The sequence below is a fragment of the Zonotrichia albicollis genome, chromosome 4 (assembly GCF_047830755.1).
Source record: "Zonotrichia albicollis isolate bZonAlb1 chromosome 4, bZonAlb1.hap1, whole genome shotgun sequence".
Taxonomy (NCBI): Eukaryota; Metazoa; Chordata; class Aves; order Passeriformes; family Passerellidae; genus Zonotrichia; species Zonotrichia albicollis.
Window position 1 is genome coordinate 34,530,091 of NC_133822.1, and position 23,648 is coordinate 34,553,738.

Below are 23,648 nucleotides of genomic sequence, written 5' to 3' on the forward strand. Positions count from 1 at the left end.
TGCTTCTTGTGTGTGAAGCAGAAATCATAATGCATCGTTAGCCTGTCCTGTTCAGTTAGATTAAAAACCCTTTGGAGCAGGCAGCATGTTCTATTGCATGTTTATGTAACATTTTGCATAATTTGATCTTGGCTAGCATCATCGAGGACACGTGGAGATACCTCATAAATAATACTAATAATATTTTAATATTGTTAATGCTTAGCACATTCACAGCATTTAACCTCCCCCCAAAACAGCACTCAGCACTGTCAACGTCGCAGTGATTGAGCATGAGTCATGTTGGCTCCTTTCCCTGGCATGGCTCAATCTGCCAACTAGCCAGAAAGCTGAGGCCTTCAGTGAGCATGTACTGGGTGTCAGGAACACCTGGATCTTAATGCAGCCCTGGCAGTAACTTACTGTGTCATTGCTGGGTAATGTTTGTTTGTCTGGGGTTTTTTTTATGTGAATTCTGGTCTTTGGCCATCTCACTTGAGATAGTGGGAGCCAGAGGCTCACAGAGCTTTTCTGTGTTAGAAATTAAAAGTATTACACGTCCTGAAAATGAGTCTCTGAGAAGCTCATGCATTGGAAAACCCAGACTAGGGGACACTTTTGAAAAACCCTGCTCTTCTTGTGCTTGCTTTCTAATCAGGAACAAAGGGGAAGGATTTCTGTACCTTAAGAGGTAGATGTGGAATTCAGTCGAAGTTCACACGGTGTCTTGAAGGAAAGTACTAGAAGATTTATATAATCTCATTTTCTCTGACTGCTCTTTGTTGCAGGATGTAAGAGGAGGGATGGAAAAGAGACCAGATGTACCAGGAGAGTGCTGACACATCTGCTCAGCCACCACAGGGTCTCTTTTCCTCCTCAGATGAGAAGCTTAAATACTGAGGATCTCTCCCGTCCTTTGTCACACAGACACATCAGGACCTTCCTTTCCAGGAGTGCATCCCCAGCCCAGTTGGGTGCTCAAGGAGGTTCCAGCAGCTGCTGTGAGCCTGGATGCTGGCTGGAGCTCCCAGCTCCCAGTTAACTGCTGAGACAGATTGGCTCAGTCATCTGCAGTCTTCTCTCCAGGCACGTGTCCTGCAGGACATCGGTGCCAAATCTTCCCAAACACCCTTTGGGAACCAGGCTACAGTGGCCAGCTACAAACCTTCAAAAGAATTAAAAACTGAGAAGAAATAGGTCTTCAAAATAGGGAGTAGTGACAACTTAAACTCTGAAAATTATGCTTTAATTACAGCCAGTAATTGAAACAAACAACAGGAGTTTGTATCCAGATCTCTGTTACTGCCCTGCATTTTGCCTAGACTGTGTGCAATTTCTTCTGAGTGACCTTACCTGAGCACCCCCTACACTTCTGAATTAATCTTTATTTACTTTGCTGCAAAGCTTTGTCCCTGCATGTCTTTTTTTACAATTTTTTTCTGTTCTGAAGCACTTGTCAGAAAAGCCTGCTAAGCCAAGCACCGAGCATAGGGTTTAGTGCTGCTCCAGCCACTGAAAACATCACGCTGCTGGGAGAGGAGAGAAAGAATAAAGCCACTCTGCCTTTCTTTCTGCCCCTCCAATCTAGGATTTCTCCTAGAGGCAGAGTGCCCTCTGAGATAATTTAGCCTTGGAAACTGGCTGTCTGGAGGAGCAAGGTGCTCACTTCCACGTCTTTCACCAGGTGATGTGCTGGAGTACGTGATACTGCCCTGAAACCTGCAGTTTCAGGAGAAGAGCCCCTGTGCAGAAGGGCATACACACCTTTTATAACTGTGAGAAGGTCCTTAATCTGCCTTTTGTATTTTCATTGTCATCTTCACATTCTTGCCAGGCAAGATGACCTTTCATTAAAGGTGCCCTGCACTCCCTTCAGACATATTTGAGTTGTACATCCCTCTAAGCTCAGCTTGCACTTGTGTGGCCTTTGACAGGGATAGGTGGGAAGCTGCAAAGAATGGAAAAAGTAGTTTTTAACAACTGAAAACTACCATGGACTAGAAAGATGGCAATGCTGAACAAAGAAACCAGTGCAAGGAAAAGGAACAGGACCACAGTTATTGTTTGGTGGTGGGCCTTAGGCCTTTGGTCCTGGCAAAGTTTCTTCTGCCCTAATTCTTCTCCAGGGAAATGGCTTCTTATTCAAAGACATCCCATCCTTCCTTTGTATTTGCTGTGAAGTTCAACACCCAGGACCCAAATCTCTGTCCTTCATGGTTCTGTGTCTCCAATCTGGGGGTGGTGACTCCCAGCTCAAGCCTGGGCACTGACTGTTTCAGGAGGTTCTCTGGAATATCCTCTTCATTCCCCACAGATGGTTTCCCAAGGCACACAGAACCTAAAACCCACAACATGAGGACAAACCCTACACCCATTCAGAAACAAACCTGACAACATTAGGAGCAGTGAGGGGGCATAAAAGTAAGGCTTTCATTTTAAAATTTCTCTTCCCTGCCCTCATAAATCTAACATTGCTTGTTCTTTGCTCTTTCTTCCTTGAAATGGAGTCACACAAACACGGCTGTTATGGTGCTGTATTTATTTAGTGTTTAGGTCTAGTGGGCCCACCCAAGATGAGGACCCTGTTCAAATCTATCATGATCTGAAGGTAAAAGCAGAGACTGCAGCACTACCAAACGTGGCAGGACTGTTGCATCAGTTTGACAGGTGCTGAGGAACACTTGCACAACTTTGGATGAAGCTGCTGGGTGACAGGGCACTGAAACACAGAAGCAGAGGGAGGACTGGAGATATTTTTTTCCTTTCCCTTTGCAAAACACTTTTTTATACTTTAGAAGGAAATTTCCACCAAGTAAGCTTGGCCACAGCCAGATTAAATCTGGTAAAAAGTGGCTCAGGCACTGGTTAGAAAATGGTGACTCCACCAGTCTCTCTGATCATGTCACTTCCGGGGGTCATGGAGGATGGGGCACTGTACCAGCACATTCAGCTACACTGGTAAAATTAATATTTCATCATTCTGGAGCACATTACTAATTGAAATCACTTCTGGACTACAAATGCCTTTCTGTTTTGTCCTGCCAAGTTTAGCTCTTCTCTGTAACAGGGGTCCAACTGAGTCCAAAATCAAAGCCTAGCTCTTTCCAAGGTCCCTACTTCACCACTGCTGTCAACAGGGAATTGCTTGTGCTATGTGAAATATCAGTAAACAATAAGAACTTTAAACTTTGGACCCCAGTTTTGTGGTTCAGGGGGTTTTCTCAGCTGGTCCTTCTCTGGTATCTGTTACTCCTGTGACTGCATTTACAGCAGGAAGCAACTGCTGGATCTGCCACTCTGACTAGGGGATTTTGGAGCACAATTCTTTCACCTGTCACGCACCATAACAATGTTCTAAGCTGCAGTCCTATAGCCTCATGCTGTGACCTTGTTGAAGCTCCTAATGTGAAGCCAGGTCAGATTTTGGACAGCAATCTGCAAGGCAGAGCCAGAATGCTGCAGGAGGCACCATTTGGGAATCAGCAGGAGGTGTGATTCCTCAAGTCAGTCTTGAACTGGTTCCACAGCATGGTGGAGTATTGCTTTCCTGGCAGGAAAGACAGGCAACCTCAATCCCAGCCATCTGAGGATATTGAAAAGCTCTTTCTCCAGGAACAGTCATTATCTCTAATACCCTGCTTAAGTTTAAACTTGGGTAATTACTTTCATCTGACCTAAAAAAAAAGATTCTCAGGTGGGTTTTTCCTAGGTACACTATTTTTTCATGCTTTCTGTAGTAAACAGCTTTGTAGGAGTGCTGCACACTGTTAAACAGATGCTCTGTTGCACCCTGAAAGACAGATGCAATTTGGAGGTGGGTCATTATCAGTTGAGAAGCTCTGGGGCTCAGCTGCTGCGGGCAGGAGGTGATCATTAATAGCTGTGCAGCAGCATTGATGAGGATGCATGGTATTTGTGAGATATTTGAATAATTAGTGCTGGGATGCACACACCTCTCCTGGAGAAAACACCAGGCTGCTTTACCAATGTCTGTCCATGTAAATGCTGTGACAGACAGCCAGAATTCCTGGTGTAACTCATGCTAGCTTTAGTACCAGTGAGTCCTGGTGGTGCGGGGTATCTGAAAGAAGCCTTGCTTTTCCCTGCAGCCTCCTTTTTGATTAGGGGCCCTACATTAGGTCAGAGATCTTCTGTTGTCTTCCATTTCTGGAGTATCTGAAGACTTGTCTCCTTGTGTTAATACTTCTTTTTTCTTCAGGTTCTTTCTTAGCCCTTTAATCTTCACTGTATGTTTTTCCTGACAGAAATTTCTTACTACTATTTTTGGTTTTAGTGGACTTGAGAGTTTAATGGATGCATTTAGAACATCTGAATAAATCATTATGGAAAGAGTTTTAAGAAAGGAGATAGCTGCTTCTTCTTGTTTCTGTAATGGGAAAAAAGCAAACCCAACAAAATTTTTCAAAAGCTATCTTCAATCCTCGCCAGACTTTGAAGGGGAATATGATGTGGTGCCTGAGAAACAACTGACTTAAATTCAAATTTAACTTAGAACCTAATGAAAACTCAGCTATGTAGCCAAAATTCTGTGTGGCCTCATACAGGACCCACTTTCTGAGCATCCCTTGGAAGTAAGATCAGAGGGTCTGACCGATGGTGCTTTGTTTTTTATGGTGTTCATCTGATTTAACATGGGAACAACTGAATCTCTGTCTTTTGTAATGAACCTGTCCTTGACAGAACATCCCTTCCAAAGGGCAGAAACACAGAAGCATTGCCAACCACTGAAAATTTCTCTACTGCATCCCCCTTCCGCAGTTTCTTGTCCTGCCTGCCAGTAACACCAACACAAGTAAAGCCTTCCCCAATGCCTCTCAAATCAGTTTCACTGCCCTTGGCTGTACCACAGTCCTTTCCTTGGCACCAGTATTGCTGAAGGCTTGAAGGCCTTAGCAATGCTTATGTCAGGGGCCTGAAGCTCAGGTGCTGCTCTTTCATGAGAAAAGTGTTTAAATGATGGTGTGATGGAAGCAAACCTGTACAAGATTGCACAGCATGGGAGCACTCAAAGCATGTCAGCCTTGAGTGCTTGCAGAAAAGCTTTATAAACTGCCCTTGTGGCTTGGCCGCCATGAAATCCCAACACTGCAATACTGGGTGTTGGCATTTGATTTGCAACACAAACTCAGAACTCCAAACTGGGGTGTTCTGTTGGGTCAAAAAAACCCCAACCTTTTTTTTCCTGTTATGTTGAATTTTTTCTTTGCATTAAAAAAGACATAGAAGAAATGCTTCAGTCTTAACAAAATAGGGTTTTTAAAGTCTCTTGTTTGAAAAAATGTTTTGATTGTTTTGATCTATTTGAACACAAACACATTTTGAGAGGTATTTTCCTTCACGTGAACACAGTGTTACATTCAATTTCTTCTAGTGAGTTAGCTCAGCAGACTGAGCTGAAGAGAAAGAACCCTGTTGATTCTGCCAGCTTATTTTGTAGAAAAAGACAAAACTCCCGTTTATCAACACAGAAGGAAAAGACCCCACAAAAGCTGAGTGTTGATAAGAAAAAAATGGGAGGGGGCAAAGAGTGAAACTTGCCTGTGAAAACATTTTCAAAAGACAACAGCAAGGAGATGAGATAAAGAAAATGAGCATTTCTTTCCTTGGGGCTGTTGCCTTCTCTGACATTTACAACAAATCCCTCCTTCCATTATAAATGGAATATTAACTGTCCTGCTTCAAGTACAGCATCCCACTGGCTTCTTGCAGGACAGTCACAAAGCAGGGGAGGAAAGTAGGGAAGGAACACAGCTCTGTCCTTAGCTTGTTTCAAAAGGAGGGAAAGAAAATGTCATCACTGCAGACTGGAATGACAGGGTGAAGCCATTGAGCTGGAGGCAGGGTGGTGATGAGTGGTGGGTGGGGAGGAGCCCGAGGGGCAGCAGCGAGGAATGCTCATGCAGATGGGGTGCAGTGTCCTCAGCCAGGCCTGCCTGGCAGCAGCTCAGAGCTGGGAGGCCACAAGGAGTTGTAGGAGGGGTGGCTGCTCTGTGGGATGCTCTGCATGGGGCTCCATGTTTCTACTTGAGTCACTGAGCTGCTCTTCTCTCCATTTTGGGGCAGGAACAGGTTCTGCCATGACCAGCCATACCACAGGGCTGGCAGGCCTTCCCCCCCTGCTGGAAATGCTTTGTAGTCAGGCATTTCTCTGCACGTTAAACAGGTCTGAGATAGTCAGGACTTTAACTGGCACAAGGCATACCCTAGGAGTAGTTTGGAAATAGCAGGAAACACTGAGGGGTTGTCATGCCTATAAAGCTTATATATTTTCTGTGCTTTAGGAGTGCCCGCCAGCCCCTGGGGAGCTACTTGTGCCTCTGCAGCTGATGACGGAGGAAGAAGAGAGGGGTCCCCAAGGCACTGTTTTATTTTGCTCTGTTGTGTTTTTGTCAGTGATAGAAAATAGAGATTAAGGTCAATCCCAAGAACCTTAAGTGGTGCTCAGCTTTTTAGGTGAAAGGTATTTACAGCTCCAGCACAGCAGACGTTTCTTCTGCTATTTCTCATTCAGAAATTGAGCCCAAAAGCTTTGCCTGTCTCCCATCACCTGTTTCTAACATCATTTTCCATTATGCACAGTTGGGTTATAAAGCACTACCACAAAACATGACCCAGAAACATCTGCATACCTTCTTAAGCGTCCTGGAGCTTGTGGCTTGCAGTGCATCCCAGATGGTTTGGGTGAATGATGGGTCTCTCCTGGTGTGTGCTGGTGATGTGTGTCCCTGTTGAACCTTTATCCTCATCCCAGATCTGCCCTGACCATAGGGAGACAGGGTGTGGAGGGTCAATAGTTTCACAGTGGCTGTCTCTGGCCAGCAGCTGGCCAGGCCCTGCTCGGGCTGCAGAAGGACAGGGCTGGCACCCAGCAGCAAAGAAAAGTCTTGCTGCCACAGGCAGGCACCAGCTAAAGAACCAGTGAAAGTTTTCTAGGAAAAATATAGTCTAGATATGGATCTTGATGTCTCCAGACAGTGCTGAAATGAACAAAACTTTTTTAAGGAGGAGAGACTTCTGTGGATAATGAGACCAGGCCATGGTTACTCAATGATCCTTGTGGATCCTCCCAGCTGAGAATATTCTGTGATTAACTCAGGAAATACTTCTTTTGCTGTATTTCTTTTTCCAGATGAGGGCCATGGTCCTTTTATCTGAAAGGGTTTGAATCAACTGTGAACTGCCACAGTTAGAGGGAAAAAACCCTTCCTTTAAGGGGAAGTTATTACATAGTGGATTCCTGTGAATTTTCTGGTGCACCTTGTGGTGGCCGAGGAAAGAAGCTGACCATGGGCAGACTTTGTGTGGGTCTCCTTTTAGTTTTTCCAAACCATTTGCGGGCCCCAGAATTCACTGGGAAAGATATTGGGAATGAGGCTGTGGGAAGGGAAAGAAGCAGTGAGGAAGGGCTGGAGCAGGGCGGGGAGAACATGTGCATGGGTTTGCTTGTAATTAGGAGATTTAAACTTTGAAAGAAGTTAATTAATAATGAAACTTCTGACTGAATGATGCAGATTATGAAGACTGGCTTTGTCAGCAGCTGCAATTAATTACAGGCTCAGGCACAGGGAAAAGGAGGGGGGTGAGGGATGTGGGAGAGGGGAGGCATCACCAAAAGAAAGATGATAAACCTGGCTGCAGGCTGTTGCTGTGGTGACAGGAGGCAGTAGCTGTGGTTGACAACGGTGACACATTGAAGGCAGCAGATAGTCCTAATTACCCCCTCCACCGACCCAAGCAGGCAGCAACCCCTCCTGATTCAGTGTAGGAGATGCTCTGGTGTTCTCCTTGCACTTTGTCCCTTTCTGCTCTAGGTTTGATGTGCTTTTTCAGTGTTTCCAGGAAAAGGGAAACTGTGGGACAGTGACTTTTTCTAATGCCACTGTAATAGCCTGGGAATGGCCAGTGTTCTGTAATATTGTTGGGAAAAAAAAGTTCTATAATATTGTTGGGAAGCCTGGAAAATGCTGGCAAACTCTGAGAGCCGATATCTAAAAAGCAGGGGAGAAGAAATCATCTGTAACTGGCCATGGCACTTTGAGCAGGAAGATGAGATGAGATTGCACAGCTGCCCTAAGTTTCAGGCTTTTCGGGAGAGCTTGCCATGTCTTGTTAGGTCTTGTGCTCCAGGGTCTCACCAGAAGCTGCCAGCCCCCTGCCATGGTCTGCATGGCTTGTGGGGGCTCTGCAAGGAAACATGGAAGTGTGCTGCCCTGGCACTGCTGCTGCCAAGGCACGTGCACAGAAGTGAAGATCTGTGCTAGATCAGAACTCCTGGCTTTCCTGAGTTGGGCTGTAGTCAGAGTGATACTCTCTGCCTCCAACTCTCTTGTGCCATGTTTTCTGGAGAAAAAAAAAGACAAAATTGGCTTTTAAAACAATTTCTGCTTTTCATTTGCCATGCATTAATTTGCCATGCATTAATTCATTTGCCATGCAGGAAGGTTTGAGGCCCTGGTTTTGTCCACATATCTTTTGACCTCCTTACGCCCAGGGAGAAGGACTTTTGCAACCATTGGCTCAGACTGCTCTGAAACTGTTTTGGTCCCTTGAAGAATGTCATTCAGCATTGACCCCTCTATCAGGGCTTCACTGGCGCTGCCTTTTCAGTCCCTGTCTAAGCACCTGCAAAAATGGAAAGGTTGAGAGAGCTGGGGCTGCTCAGGCTGGAGGAGAGACGCTTTAGGGAGCTCTTACTCATGTGTATTGATACCTGATAAGAGGAGTAAAGGACACAGCCTGCTCAGTGATGCCCAGTGATAGGCCAAGAGGTAATGGTCACAGCCTGAAAAGTAGGATATGTCCTATTTTAACTTAAGAAAACACTTTCTGTGCAGATAATCAAATGCTGGAGCAGGTTACCCAGAGAGGTTCTGGTGCTTCTATACCTGAAGACATTCAAGCCCCAGGTGGATTTAACCCTGAGCAATCTGCTGTAGTTGATGTTACTTTGAGCAGGGAAGGTGGGCAAGATGACCTCCAGAGGCCCTACCAACATCAACCGTTTTGTAAGGGAATGGTGACACCAAACAGATTTTGAAGAGTTCAGAAAAAAATCTGCAGTCTTATCTAAAAACCCTGTATGACCTAATGGAAACCTCTCAAATTGCTTTCCTGGCCTTCAGATCTGATCATTAAAGAAATGTGCAAGAAAGAGGGAGGTGGCAAGTTGAAGTTGTGTTGCATAGACCCTGAGTGAAAATACTTGGTGCCCTTTTGGTGCATTCCTCTCAGAAAAGGGCCTGGTTTTGAAGCCTACATTGAGGGTGGGCTTCATGTGCATGACTTTGTAGAGCACATGGGATTAACTTTGTGAGGGATAGTGATAACACATTCTTGAAATCACATTAGAGCATAATTGGAAGAGTAGAACTAGGGCCCTGCTCTTGTCTGATTTTGCAATTGAAGGTAGCTCGCCACAAACCAGGTGGGGGAGAAGAGAGAGAATTAATAATCTTCTAGATCAGATTGTGCAGTTTAGTCATAAATCACTGTCAGAGAATGAGCATGGAAGAGTTGCTCAGAACAAACCACAGAAGCTGAATGTCTTTCAGAAGTGATCAGAGATACAGGCTGCCCTTTTAGATTCAGTATTGAAAGGACTGAAAATGGATGCACTCAGTGGATTGGATTTTAAGTTGATAATTTTGTGCCTCTTCTATTTAAAAAAGTTTTAATTGTCTGACAGTGGAGACTGGGCAGATATGTTGTTGTGGGGTGTGTAAAATGCCCAAGAACGTTTCTGCCAGAGGCTGGAGGTCTATTTAGTCTACATCACTGCTTTGCAATGAGAACACTGGAAAGTACAGCACAAATGTACCCACTTTTAGAGCTAAAATACTGTAAATGAGTTCTTGGATAAGTGTGTATCAGGCTTTAAAACTCCTTCAGGAGGAGAGGGATGGTGAGAGGGGGCAGCTAGTGTGTACAGAGTACAAGGGTCACAAATACACCATTTTTATCTACTTCTCTAATACATAAATGAAGTGGCACTTGACAAAATTATAAGACAACAAATTAATAATAAATAGGAGGGAACAGTTTTTAATGTAAAGTATAATTATCCAATGTAGCTCTGGGCTGCTAACTATTATCAAAGCAGATATTTTAGCAAGATTATCAACAAAGGATTCAAATGAATAAGCAAAGCATCTGCAGGGACACCAGTGTAGCTGAGAAAACAATTATAAGGACTGTCAATCCTCATGCTGTAGGGCATAAACAGATCACCAGCTGGGGTCAGAAACACAAATTCTCCTTATAGTTAGTGAGTAACTTGGGCACGTTGTGGAGTTTTATACAACGTGGGTCACTGCTGGAAACATAGTGGCAGGATCAGTGGCACTTCTTGGTCCCCAACAGGATCAGTGGCATTTCTTGACCCTCAACAGGAACAGGATCAGTGGCACTTCTTTACCCCCAAGTTTCTCTGAGAGGTGACAAGCGAGTTCCAGCCTTCCCAGAAGGGCAATAATCATGTAGAGATCAATCTGCCCATTTTGATTTAGATCCCTTGATCTTGTAGGTCTACGATACATTTAGGTATAGTCCCCCTTGGAAAGTCTCTTCCATGTATTTGGAATATTCAGTAAACCAATGAAGGAAGGGACTCTGCAAACCAGCAGGAGAGGAGCAAGCACGTTTGACTATGGCAATGATTTGACTTGTGTAAGTACTTTAGGCCTTTTGTGCTACCTCTGTTTTCCCTTTTATAAAAGAGTTTTGGCCTAATCAAGGAATGGAGTAGTGATGAACTGGGTGTAGAGAATGTGGGAATGTAATAAATCAGCCTACCAGCACTTCTTTCCCTTAGTCTTCCTACATTTTTACTCAAGCCTAGAGCAAGCTTATCTCAGCCATGATGCTTTTGCAGAAGTTTTCCTTGACTCTCTTCCACCTGGTTCGAGTGCATCAGCATGATGGTGATTTTGCTAAACTGTGTTACCCTGGGAATGTACCAGCCATGTGAGGATATGGACTGCCTCTCTGACAGGTGTAAGATCTTGCAGGTAAGCAGATTTCCTTCTCGTTGTGATGGTGCCTCAGTCCAAGTCACAAATTTTCATGCATGCTTTCCTCCAGCGTGTGGGTGATGCCCTCCCGGATAGGCTGGCGAGGCTGGCCCTGGCAGTGAGCTGTCCTGCTGTAAAAGGCAAGAGCCTGCTTTGAGCAGGGGAGTGGGACAAGAGAGAGATGAATGAACTTTGCTTCTGACTGAGCAACACTGAACACTTGCTAATATTCCCAAACCTGCATGTAAGCAGGGGTTTCCTGACAGAGACACCCACAAGACACGTGGGTCAGGGTTAGGCCAGGGAGAAATAACTGAGGTTGCTCAGCCCAGGCAGGAGGGAACAGCAGCTCCCAATGCATTTGGTAGTCTGGTGATGTGCCAGACTATTACTGATTTAACAGATACTGTGGAATTCAGGATGCCCAAAGGGAGAGCATATAAAGAGAATGCTTAGAAAGGCCATGAGTACATCCAGCCTGTAAGACACCAGCTGTGCTTGATGCTTCCCCAAAGAGAAGATGACAGCAAAGGCTGTCATGCACAGTGGCTAAGGCTTTCAGGTATCTGAAGCTTCTCTCTGTGATGGGTGTGTGCTGTCCAAGCTGTGTGGGGAGCTGCACTGTGCCCTCAGCTGAGCCACCTGCAGCAATGTGATGAGGAGTCCCTCCTGGGGGGATCTTAGGAAAAACAGCGTTTTCCTGGCCAGGTTTAGATCTGCTGGTGCTGAACCAACACCACTTTTCAAGTCTATGTAAGGAGTCTCTGAGTCTGCATCAGTTACTTCACCTGTGGGTGAAAAAACTATAAAAGCCCTCACTGAGCTTGAGCAGCAAGAAACTGTGATGCCAGGGCTACATGGAAGAAACTTTTCCAGCCCTGCCTTGATCTCATTTTCAGGAGTGCTGAAATTAGTATTTTTCTCACATTCTGTGTTGAAAGTCCAAGGTTGAGAATGCTTGTCAAATGTGCTCTTGGGTTTCTGTTTGGCAGGTGTTTGATGATTTCATCTTCATCTTCTTTGCCATGGAAATGGTCTTGAAGATGGTGGCCCTGGGGATTTTTGGCAAGAAGTGTTACCTTGGAGACACCTGGAACCGCCTGGATTTCTTCATTGTCATGGCTGGGTAGGTTGATAATTTCTGGGTTGGTTTATTTTGGGTTTACTAGAGTCTTGTATGGGACAGAAATGATGTGACTGAGGAGAAAGTTTCCACTCTGGTGCTACTGTGGTGCAGCAGCCAAGCTGGATTTGGGCATGCTGGGGTTAGCAGCCAGTGGAAGAAAGAGCAGACAAGGTAGCTCAGCTCCTCAGCTGATGTGCAGCCACCTGTCCAGCACAACTTCAGCAGAGGGTGCTCATTTGTACCAGCTGAAGAGCTTGCCCAGAGACATTTCTGGGGTTTTGTGTTTTTAAAATGTCTAGGTAGAAGAGGTGTAACCTTTACCAAAACCAAACTAAAGCTAGCATTTCTGTTTCCAGCAGCAGTGTTTCAAGGTAGGAATGTAGGTTTTTATTCAGGGCTTTTTGGTTTTGTATTGCACCAGCATTACCCGCAGTACTATTGGGACAAGTTGACATTTGAGAGTTTTTTACAACAAAGTTGCTATGGTGAAGCTTTGATTTTCCCCTTTACATGTATCAAGTGGAAAGTCTACCAGAATTTGCCTGCTAAATCACAGCAAAATGTCCATTTCTGATACCAGTGGGATGTGCTTTTCCCCCAGAATTCTAATTTTCAATTAGAATTCCTTGAGAGATTAAAAAAAAAATCAGCAATAAATATGGTATGTTGCTCTTCTCACAGAAAACAAAAAAAAAAAGTGAACATCTTTTCAGATGGAAGCCCTCAATTTTATTTTTCTTTAGCCAGGAGTTACCAGCTCCACTGTTGCCTGGAAGTGCATGTATTAAAGACTGAGCTAGCAGTGAGTTTGAGCTCACTTTGCAGTTTTCCCCCTGGTGTGGAGCAGCACTGTCTTTATATTTGCTTTTGACAGAGTTCTTCTACAGCAAGAGTTGAAAGTCATTCCCTCTGGAGGAGCAGATAATTGTTTGCTTCTGGGAGGAGCAGAGATTTTCAAACTTGGTGCAGCTGTAAAAATTTGAAGGCTGATTCTCAGCCAGGTTGTGCATGACAGAGGACAGGCAGATGAAAACTGTAGGCTTTTCTAAATTACCACAATATGCGTGAGATGGGAAGACCTTTCTTGTAGCTGATTCTGCTGTGGTTAAGATCTGATTTAAAGTGGCCTGACATGAGAAGTGCCAGTTAAAGCCCCTGAGACTTGGTGCTGAGGAAAGCCAGATGATTGTATGTTCTAGCCTGAGCTCCTGGTGGCTGAATTGCTGGGGACTGGGTGCAGGGAAAGCCAGGACCCTGGCACAGCAGCCTGTGAGGAAGGAAAAGCTGGGCAGGCTTGAAAAGGCGGCCTTGGAGCCCCTGGTGCTGCTCCATGCAGGTGATGTGCTGGGAGAAAGACTCTGCTCCAGTGGGCACAGGAAAACCAGCATGGGGTAAAAAGCTGTGGGAATTGGGGTCTGGCTCTGCCTGGGGTCCCTGCAAGCATGATATGTGAGTGGGGCTGTCTGAAGAGATGGTGGGGCAATACTAAATGAAAGAGGGAGAGCTCAAATACTTCATGCAGAAAACAAGTGAAATCCACACTACCTAGGCAAGGAAGGAGCAAACTCCATTACATAGTTCCTTCTGTCACCACTGCTGGCAAGAATTTGAGGAGAGACAGTCTTTTGTGCATCTGATAGCAGCACCAGGAAAAAAAAGCTCATATCTGAATTTCTTTTAATGCCAAGGAGACTTTAAATCAACCCCTTAGATATTAAATAATCTGTGTGGAGGATTTTTTTATTTCGGGTCCAAAACTGAAAGAAATTTGTTTCCTGATTTCTATTCAATTGTCCTCATGAGGTGTCAGAATGAAATGATAGTAATCTCATTAGAATATCTGATCTCAAAGGACTTCTGCTAAAGAAAGATTTTTCCATTTAGTTATATAGAACTAATGACTATATAATGTATTTTGAGTTATAAAAGCTTGTGGTTATTAATTCATTATTCTTTGAAATTCATTAAAATTGTCTGCACTGTTTAAATCAAATCCAAGGCTTTAACTTGTCCTTACATACATGTAGGCTTTTGCTTAACCTCAAATGCAAGCCTTAACCTTTATCCTTATTGATTCCACACCTGGATCATGCCTTCAGCTTACTGAAGCCATGCTGTCCAGATGCTGCCTTAGCATTGACTTAGGGAGGACACCTAGCATTAGGTCTTGCACATTGTCTCCATGCCAGGGAGCTAGATCCTGATCAGAGGCTGATCAGTTTTCTCTAAGAGCCCTCTCCTTTTTATCATCCTGGATTCTTGTTTTCTGTAAGGGAAGTTATAAACCTGGCTCCTGAGGAAACACCCCTGATGTTGGGGAGCAATGCCCAGCCTGCAGTCCATGCAGCTTCTCTCAGTTTCCAGAATATGGATTGGACCTCCTGACCCTTTCTCCTCCCTTCTCCCCCTCCAAATAAACACCAGCAAGGCAGCAAAGGTTGCCTTTGCAGACTGCAGCATGGAAAAGTGAGGTGCAGGCAGGGCCCATTCTGGGGGGCAGCCTGGGCAGCTGAGATGTCTTCACCTGGTTCCCTGCACAGCAGCACGTTTTATCCAAGAACATAATGAGTGCTTGCTGTTCTGGCCCCAGACAGTGCTCTGGTTACATAAACCATGTATTCAGGCAATCATTTGTAGTTATTTCCTCACTTCCTTGGAAAGCCAGAAGCTATAGTTTTAGTTAGCTGAATTCCCTCGTGTGCCCTTGCCCTGCTTGCCCCTGCAACCCAGCAGCTCAAGGAGGAAGACTCCATTGTCACTAAAAATGTTCAGTTTCCATGGCAATAGGAGCTGACATCACCAGAATTTTCTCCCCTCTCAAACACTCCCTCCCCTAACCACCTTCAAAATGTTTTTTTGGTTTTTTTCTGAAAGGGTTAGGAAAAAGCCCAAAACAATGGTTAGAAGTCAATGTTCTCCCTCAATGTTCCCCTCAGACCTCCAAAAATCATATGAAGCAGTTTGGTTTGAAGAGTGCAAATGCCCCTTGTGTGCACAAACAACCAGAGCTGCAGATTCAGCTTATTGATGCTCCCATTCCCAACTGCTTGCTGGTGACAGGAGGTTGCAGGCTCCCAGACGTTTCAGGCAGACTGTGCTCGTCACCACCAGCTGTCCTGGTGGGAGTCCCTCTTCCCTTCCCTGCGTGATCAGGTCCTGTCTGGCGTCATTTGGTTCCCACAGTGATGGGTGTGTTAGGAGAGCTTGAGCTGAGGCAGCCTCAGAGGGCAGCTACCTCAGGTTGAGAGCCTATGGTGGATTGAAAGTTGAGATAATGAGGAAGCTAATCAGATGGGAAATGTCAGCCAGAGCCTGTATGTGTGTGAATTCAGGGGAAGAGTCACTTGTTACTGGGCTCATGCTCATCAAGCCAGGCAGTTCTCTAGCAGCGCAAGAGTGAGCAATTGCCCCTGCTCGCTCTATTCTGTGGAACAGTTGCACTCACATGTGGCTGGAGATGATGCCACTGTCCCTCCTGGAAAGGAGATACCATCCCTTTATATATCTGACCTGAGGGTCTCCCTGACCTTGGGGGCATGAATTCCATGTAGGGAGAGGTTGTTCTGCCTCTCATGATCCAAGTGCTGTAATTAACCACCTGTGGTGGGAATTCTGTCTCTCCTTGTCCTCTTCCATGGCATCCCTGAAACATGTTAGGTAAATTAAGGGGCAGAGGACTTCACTATGAGGGGTGGGGGTCAGTGTTAGATTGTGATTACGCGTGTGTCCCCAAAAACATGCCCAAAATCTTTAACTACTTGTTGTTTGAATTCCATTGACTAAGGAGTGGGTCTGTCTTTCACAGAATAGTCTTTACCTCTCTCCATTATCACAGTGGAGTGTGCCATGTGGATCTCAAACTGTGGTCAAATTCCTCTTGTCCTTACCTTTGGTGTGAAGAATGGCATTTTTGATATTTTGGCATTTTGAGATATTCTTGGAATGTTCTTAAACAGCTTTTAAAAGGGTTGCATTTCAGAATAAGAGCATTCTTCTGTCAGTGCTTCAGTCTGTTTCAGTGCCATTGGTTGTAATATAGTCTTACTATTCCTGCCTGAAATTTCCCATTTCCTATAGCCAAGTATTGTAGTAGCCTGTCCATTCAATTACAGCACCTCACAATCATTCAGCTGCTTTCTTCATGGTCTCCAAGCTTGATTGGTTGGTTTTTTGTTTTTTTTTTCCTGTCTCCTCTTCTGAAGAGAGAAAACCCCTTCCTATTAGTAGGAACAGTAAACTTTGTTCACAGATGTATGTTAGTTCCATTTTTTTCAAACTGGAATACTGGAACACATATTATTTGCATTTCCAAAGCAGTTCATGCTGTTCTATCCCTGACTTGTCATCTTAATTTCTTTTCTGTTCTCCCAAAAATACACCTCAACTGCAAAATCCATCAGGGATGTTTTTAGTTTTCTGTCAGGTTGTGATAAATAAATAAAGAACAGAGTGGCAAGAATTGTGCATTACAGAAGTACATCTGCTCACAAATGAATCCCCATTTAGTGTTGCATGTGAGGTTTATTACTTAGACAGTTTTTCTCCAGCTAATGTATGTCATGATGATTACATATCATTCCAGCCATATCAACCTAATTACTTGTGTGAACCAGACTTGTAATCTCATAAGAGATTATAACACATTAGTTTGATGATGTCTATTTTTCCTTACACTTGTATTTGGGGATGGTTAATTTTGTTATCCACTTTTAATCCATAATCTATCCAAGATGCATATTGACAATTTCATCACTGTACTGTCACCAGCACCAGTCCTGTCACTGAGATCACTGTGTACTGGCACAACATCAGAATTCCTTTGACCCTTGGATGCTTTCCCAGTTTTCTGAGTCTAATCAAAAATTATCAGTACTGGTCCAGATCTTTTCTGGCTGTCTCTTTTAAAACTCTTGCATACAAATTGTCCAGACTTGCTTATCTTAGAAAATCCCTATTTAGACACAGCCTGAAATACTTGATCACAGCTGGAGCTGAAATTAGCTCATTATGATCAATGGTGCACTTACATCATCTGACCTTCCCCAGAGGACTTTTATTTTAACTGATGTTTTCTGCCTTTTTTACGCTGTTAGTGACAATTCTGTTTTCTTATTCTAAAACTTATACCATTTTATGTGCTCTTTCAGTTCGCTTACAAATTTTCTACAAGTCCATCTCCTAATTTATATTCATGAGTATCACCTTCCCCTTTCCTGCTATTACATTGCTGCTTTTGCTTTCACTCATGTTGTACTATCTTCTTAGCCTGTTCACCCTTCTTGTCTCTCCTGAAGCTTCTTGGATACCTGATAAATATTCCTAAACACCACTTGACTGTACTCCACAGCTCATGAATTGAAGTCTGACTAGTTTGACACTTTTAAAAGACATGTAGATTTGACTGGTGCTTAAGGATGGTGTTTAGTGATACACTTGGCTAGGTTGAATTGGACTCAATGATCTTAAAGGCTTTTTCCAATCTAAATGATTTTATGATTCTATGGCTGTTTTGATGTGCTTTCAAATTCATGAATATGGCCTCTCAAATCCACCAGATATACCTGCTACTGTTGGTGACCTTACATGACTTGGACATAACACGTGCAATCAAGTTCTATAATTATTTTTTTAAAGAACTTGATAGAAAATCTGTCTTCCATTCTTGAATACAATTTTCTGTGATTTCCAAGGCTGGCAACTTCCAAGGAGATTTAGGTGCCCCCAATGCATTGCCCAAATTAAATTCTTAGAGGTGAATTGGGAGAGTGCTTTTATCAAGAGGGCTAGTCAGCCTGTACTCTGGTGTGACCTGGACATGCCTAATCACATCCACAGGATCATAGGTAGTCAGGGTTGGAAAGGGCCTTGTAGGGTCTCCACTCCAATCTTGTTCAAAGGAGAGTCAACAGCAAACTCAAGTTAGAGTCGTCCAGTCAAGTCTTGACAACCACCCTGGATGGAGATGGCACCATCTCTCACCATCCCAGCCTCACTGCTGATGTGTCTCTGTAACTAGTCTGAACCTCCCTTTCCTCTTTGTATTTATATTTGTTGTGTTTTGTTCTCTTGCCATATGGAACTGTGAAGATTCTGGCTTAAATCCCACTGCCTTGCTTTTATGTCCCACCAAAATCATCTCCTCTCCTCACAGGACAAATGCTCCAAGCCTGAGCACCTTGGTGAGCCTCCACTGAACTTGCTTCAATTTATCAACACCTTCTTTTATTGGAGGGACAAAAGTGAATATTTTAGACATGGTCTACCGAGGGCAAAGTAAGGGGCACAATCCCTCCCTCATCTGCCTGCTGCACTCTGACTGGTGCAGCTTGGTGTGTCATTGTCCTTCCCTGTGTGGACCTGCCCCCCAGGACTGGCAGCTCCTTTGCAGCAGCAGCACTGTCCATCAGTCCAGCCCAAATGCAGCACCTTGCATTCATCTGTTGAATTTCATGAGGCTCCTGTCAGCCCATTTCTCTAGCCAGGAGGAGTTCTCTATATGGCAGAAAATAATTCCATAAGTATTTTGTCACTGACTGTGTACTAGAAAATGCCATTTCTGACAGAGTGTGTTACTCCCCCTCTCTTTCTGTCCACTTGAGCCTCCCAACTAGGTTCAAATCCTTGATTTTAATATTCCTTTCATGCAGATTTTCCCACCAGGCCTTCCTAATGCCATTTAGGCGTTCTGCTCATAAAATGAACAATTCTTATTCTCTTTATTACTCAGGCCCCTGGCAGTGGTATATAGGCAACACCATTTTTCTCCTCTTTACATCTTTTAGTACCTTGATTAGTTTTGTTCTTGACATGTAGGTTCTGTGAGAATTAACTCTTTTCCTAGTTTTATCACTTTCCCCTTTGGCCTTTCATTTAATCTTCTGACTGGTCTTTCAGTTCTCTAAAACCTAATTTTTCTTCTAATTAAATGCTGGTTAATATTTCTGCACAGGATTAGCCCAGTTCTCTGCCAGTCTCGTGCTCTAGGTGGCTGGCCAAGCTAACACTTTGTCACTAGATTCCTCCTTCACCTTTTTGCCTGTTGGCCAGAATGTGCCACTAATGATGATGAGTTCAGCTGAATATTTCTTGTCCAACTCTTCAAAAATGCTCATAAATCCAAGCCTATAATATCTGGTATATCTCTCATGATAAGAAAAACAATTAGTTTCGAAACACATCATCATGGGTGAATACTGTCCTTGAAGTCTGAATGCCTTCCTAAATTTGATTTTTAATTTCGCCTATAGTATGGCAGCACAGCTCTCCTGGAGCCCCATTTCTTTTCCAAAGCACCCTTAACTTTCTGAGTAGTAATGCAGCCTTTGGGGAGAGGGTTTTGCACAGCTAAAGATCCCTTTTCAGGCAAGCCTGGCAGCCCCTTAAGCTGAGCAGAACACTTCTCACTCCCTGTCCATTTTGTCTAGTTGCTTCTTCAGGAGTGCTTTATGCAGCTTCCACACTGGGAATCTGGAAAGTATTTCTGTTAACTGAGATATTACTTTTATGTTTTCTTTCTGACAGTTCTCTACTGTCCTTGAGTTCTATTCCCCATAATTCCCTAGATATGGCATCCTTTCCAAAAACCTGGAGGGATGATGCCTCCCAAATCCATCCATACAAGCTCTTTTCAGACATGTGCAGCATCTCTGTGAACATCAACTTTCTCCTTACTTGGAAAGCACTTATGGCCCCAAGTTCATCCCTCTAAATTTCAGCCTAGGAAAGGGAACTGGCAGCTCTCTGAAGGATGTGAGATACCAACCCCCCATTCTCAAATGCCCACCTGTTTCCAGGAAACAAATCCATCACGGCGTGGTGCCCTTCCACACTGGGAAGGTGCCTCCTAACCCAAAACACACCAACTGGCCTTAATCTCACAAGATGGAGAAGTGTTGCCAATTTCTGCTTTTTCTTTGCTTTTAATTAACTGCAGTCCTTCAGGGACCAGGCCAGAATTTGCATAGTTATGACTTTAAAATCTCAGATCATTAAATACTTATTAGCAGCAGGGTAAACAGCAGAATGCTCAGAAAATCCTAGTTAGCTAATGTTCAATGCCAAATAGAAGTCTCTATAAAATTATGGCAAGTCAAAGAAAACTGTAATAAATATAGCAATTAGGTGTTTCAAGTAGTGATCAGAAAAAGATGGAAACCAGCAAGCAGCAGGCTAAATAGCATCTTAACCAAAGGTAGAAATAGCAGCAGCACAGCCCTCCCCTCAAACATGCACTCGCTTTTCCCTCCTTAATGATACTAATTATTTCATTTGCTTTCTCCCAGTAAAGCTATCCCTAGATGTGCAACATATTGAAATGAAAGCAGTCATCAAAACGAAATGAATCACACCAGAGAAGAATCAAAACAAGGAGGCAGCTCTACCCTGCCTGCGTAATGGGTAGTTCTCAATTATTGCCTCTGATTTTTGCCTTCCTGAAAGCTAATTCCCTACCATGTGAATGTTATGTTTCTTTAAAAAAACAAAACACAAAGCCCCAAAAAAGGTAAAACCAGCAGGCTTATAGGACCAAAATGCAGGCATTCTTTTTTATTTTGCTTTTTTCCCCCTAAGCAGTGAAATACAGAGCTCAGCCTGTGTTCTGACTCTTGGTTTTTAGAAGTGAGGCCCCATCGCTCGCATTCAGTCATCTGAGCTCAGCGAGTCCTTCTGGCTTTCTTATCACAGTGTGAAAACCTGCTTATGTCTTTTCGTATCATGTCTCTGAAACTATTAAGAAACTCTGACATTTTCTCTTAGTACACAGTTTGGAGAGAAATCTGAGTGTTCCAGGGTGTGAAATAATCACATTCCAGGCAGCAAGGGACCAGTCTCACAGGCTCTGGAAGCTTTCAGCGGCTTTTGCTTGCACAGCAATATAAAAAAAATAAAAGAGTAAAAAAGTATTTTGTACTGGAGGGGGGAAGAGTTGCAGGTTATTTTTTTTAAGAATACAAAGCATCACAGCTCAGGAGCTGACTGTGTAATTAGTAATTGATCTATAACTCCCTGAGGAAATGTCTTTTTGCTAACAGAATTATAGACTCTTTATTATTATTATATTTTATAAATGAGGAAAAAAGAGTGTAATTTTTGCATTTCTTGTTTTACTAGCAAGGCTTTTTTTCCTTCTGTATTTCAGTTTTCATGTCAGCAGAGAGTTGTCTTTTTGCAGCATAATGAGCTCTAAATTTAAAAGAGATAAGCAGAACTACTTAGCTTAGTACACTGTGGTTTGCAGAGCAATTTGGAGGCCTACTGTGTTATTCCACTTTTTCTGTGGTCGATGTTGAAAGGATTTTGGATCATCTGTTTAGGGTGCATGTTGAAGCCTGGCCCCAAACTGTGCAAAATGGGTGCAAATGCACAGTTTGTTCTAGAGGTATTTCTATCTAATATCTATATAGATATACCTATCTATCCCAAGAGAGCTGATACTGGTGCTGGGATCTGCCTGGCAGCCCTATGCCTCCTGCACCACAATGTCCATACAGCAGAAGATCAGGTCCAAATAATGGAAGAGTCTTTAACTTTTACCACAGCCTGCTGGACCCTTGGGGAAAATAAGGACGTGGCTCCAGCTATAGAGCAAAATGGTGGAGGCATGGGGCAGAAAGTTTAAAAAAATAGGTCTTGGCTGGGAGCCCTGCTGGTCTGGCAAGCAGGACGTGTGCATCTGCTGGTTTGTGGGAATCCTGTGGCTGCAGACTCTGAGTGGAAGCAGTAGCCCTTCACTCTTGCCCAGTGTCTGGTCAGGCCTCATCAAAATCTCCTGGCCCTGCTTCTTATGTGTCCAGATGGATTTACAAGAGATTGGATTAATCTTCCAGCTCTCTTTGGGTAGAAGCTTAGGCATGTCCAGCCTTTGCAAGGGATGACAAGAGCAATCTTGAATGCCCCATGTTCCCCATGCTATAGACCTTTATCTGTGTGCTCTTTTTCCTGCCTACCTGTGCACACTTCCTCCTGCCTCATTGCTGTTACTGCACTGCTGGGGGTCCCCACTTCCCAGGAAGTGGATTTTACTGCCTGTCTTCCCTTCCCACAGCACAGATTCAGCTGGAGAATCTCTGGGGTAGCCTGGCCAGCTCTGCTCCGCACACTCCCTGCCCATGGCTACACCTCTGGGCTGTGTGGATCTAGTGATGCATGTGCCTTTTTTTACTTTCCTTTCCCTAGGGTGGATCAATAATCTAAGAGGGGAGATATGGGACCACTGGAGTTCATTGTCCAGGGCAAATTCCATTTTGCTCCTTTTTTGTATTGTAGCCACAGTCTTTGAAGCCAGAGCAGAGGCAGTGAGATCACCTTCTCGTCCCGGTATGTATGAGTGAAGTGGAAGAATTTAGGGGTAAATCAGTCTCCCACCACCCCACAAACTTGAGGTGGAAGATTTGAGCTCGTGTATCAGGGGCTAGACATTTTGGTAAATGGAGAGATGTCAGCTCCAACCTTTGGCATAGATATCTGAATAAAATTTCAGTCAGGGAAAACTGATGGTCTTCCTATGGACTCCTATGTTCTAGATCTTCAAAGTGGTAGAAATTCTAGTTTGCAAAATGTGATAGCCAGATCAAGGAGCCAAGGACAGAAAGACATATTCCTGTACACAGAAGACATTGATTAAATCCCATCTAGCCATGGTATAGGTACCCACCAGTCTTTGAGCCCTCACATAGCTGAGAAGCTGAAGGAATTCAGAGCAGAGACCAATCAAACTCTTCTGATCTGGTCATATCAGGTGCTCATAGATGTAGGGATCAAATGGAAATCCACAGGCAGAAAAAGCTTAATTTCCCACAGAGACCCATAGCAAGTCTGAAATTACAGCTGGAAAGTCACAGCCATGAAGTTTTTGGCTTCAGTGCCAAACCTAAATTTATTTGACAAAAAATATGAATTGATTAGTCTGCAATTAATTAGATTTCAATTGAAAACTTCTATCAGAGAAGGGGAATTAGGCAGCTTTTGAATTTGACAAAAACATATTGGCTTTGTGTCATAAGGAAAATACTGCCTCGTTATTTTTCGTGAATGATTTCAGAATAGGTTTGAAATGCCATTTTTTGGCTGCTAATTTTCAGCAAATAGAAGTTAATAAGTATTTAATAAAGGTATAAGGAGATGTAAATATGAAGAGGTAAACGGTAATGTTTGAACTGCTTTACTAATGAATTTCATTGAATGTAACTGCTAGGTAGCAGCTAGCCAGGCATTGCATGAGTATATTATCTCGGATCACACGTGCAGCAAATGAAGTCTGAATTTTCTGGACTCCTTACATGGCTTTTGTACTGTCACTATGTCTATTTCAGAGAGCCTTAGCTTTATTCTCCCTCCTGCTGGTCAGTCTGCTCCCCTGTGCCTGGCACAGAGCCACGCTGGCTGGGCATTTCTGCTCTTGGACAGCGAGTGCTGCTCCTGCCGAGTACCAAGGCAGATCCAGGCACACTCTGGAGCCCACAGGTGCACAGGACCAAAGGAGTGCCAGGCTGGAGCTGGTGAAGCTGTTGCGG

General features: G+C 43.9%; 1 protein-coding gene across 7 annotated transcripts in view; it reads left to right on the forward strand.

The window, feature by feature from the left end:
- Positions 1 to 23,648, forward strand: part of CACNA1I (calcium voltage-gated channel subunit alpha1 I) — a 164,104-nt gene that overhangs the window by 67,625 nt on the left and 72,831 nt on the right. For all 7 annotated transcript variants that reach the window (XM_074539414.1, XM_074539416.1, XM_074539412.1 and 4 more), the window contains 2 exons: positions 10,894 to 11,006; positions 12,002 to 12,135. In XM_074539414.1, coding sequence (XP_074395515.1) covers positions 10,894 to 11,006; positions 12,002 to 12,135 — 247 coding nt within the window. The remainder of the gene's footprint in view (positions 1 to 10,893; positions 11,007 to 12,001; positions 12,136 to 23,648) is intronic.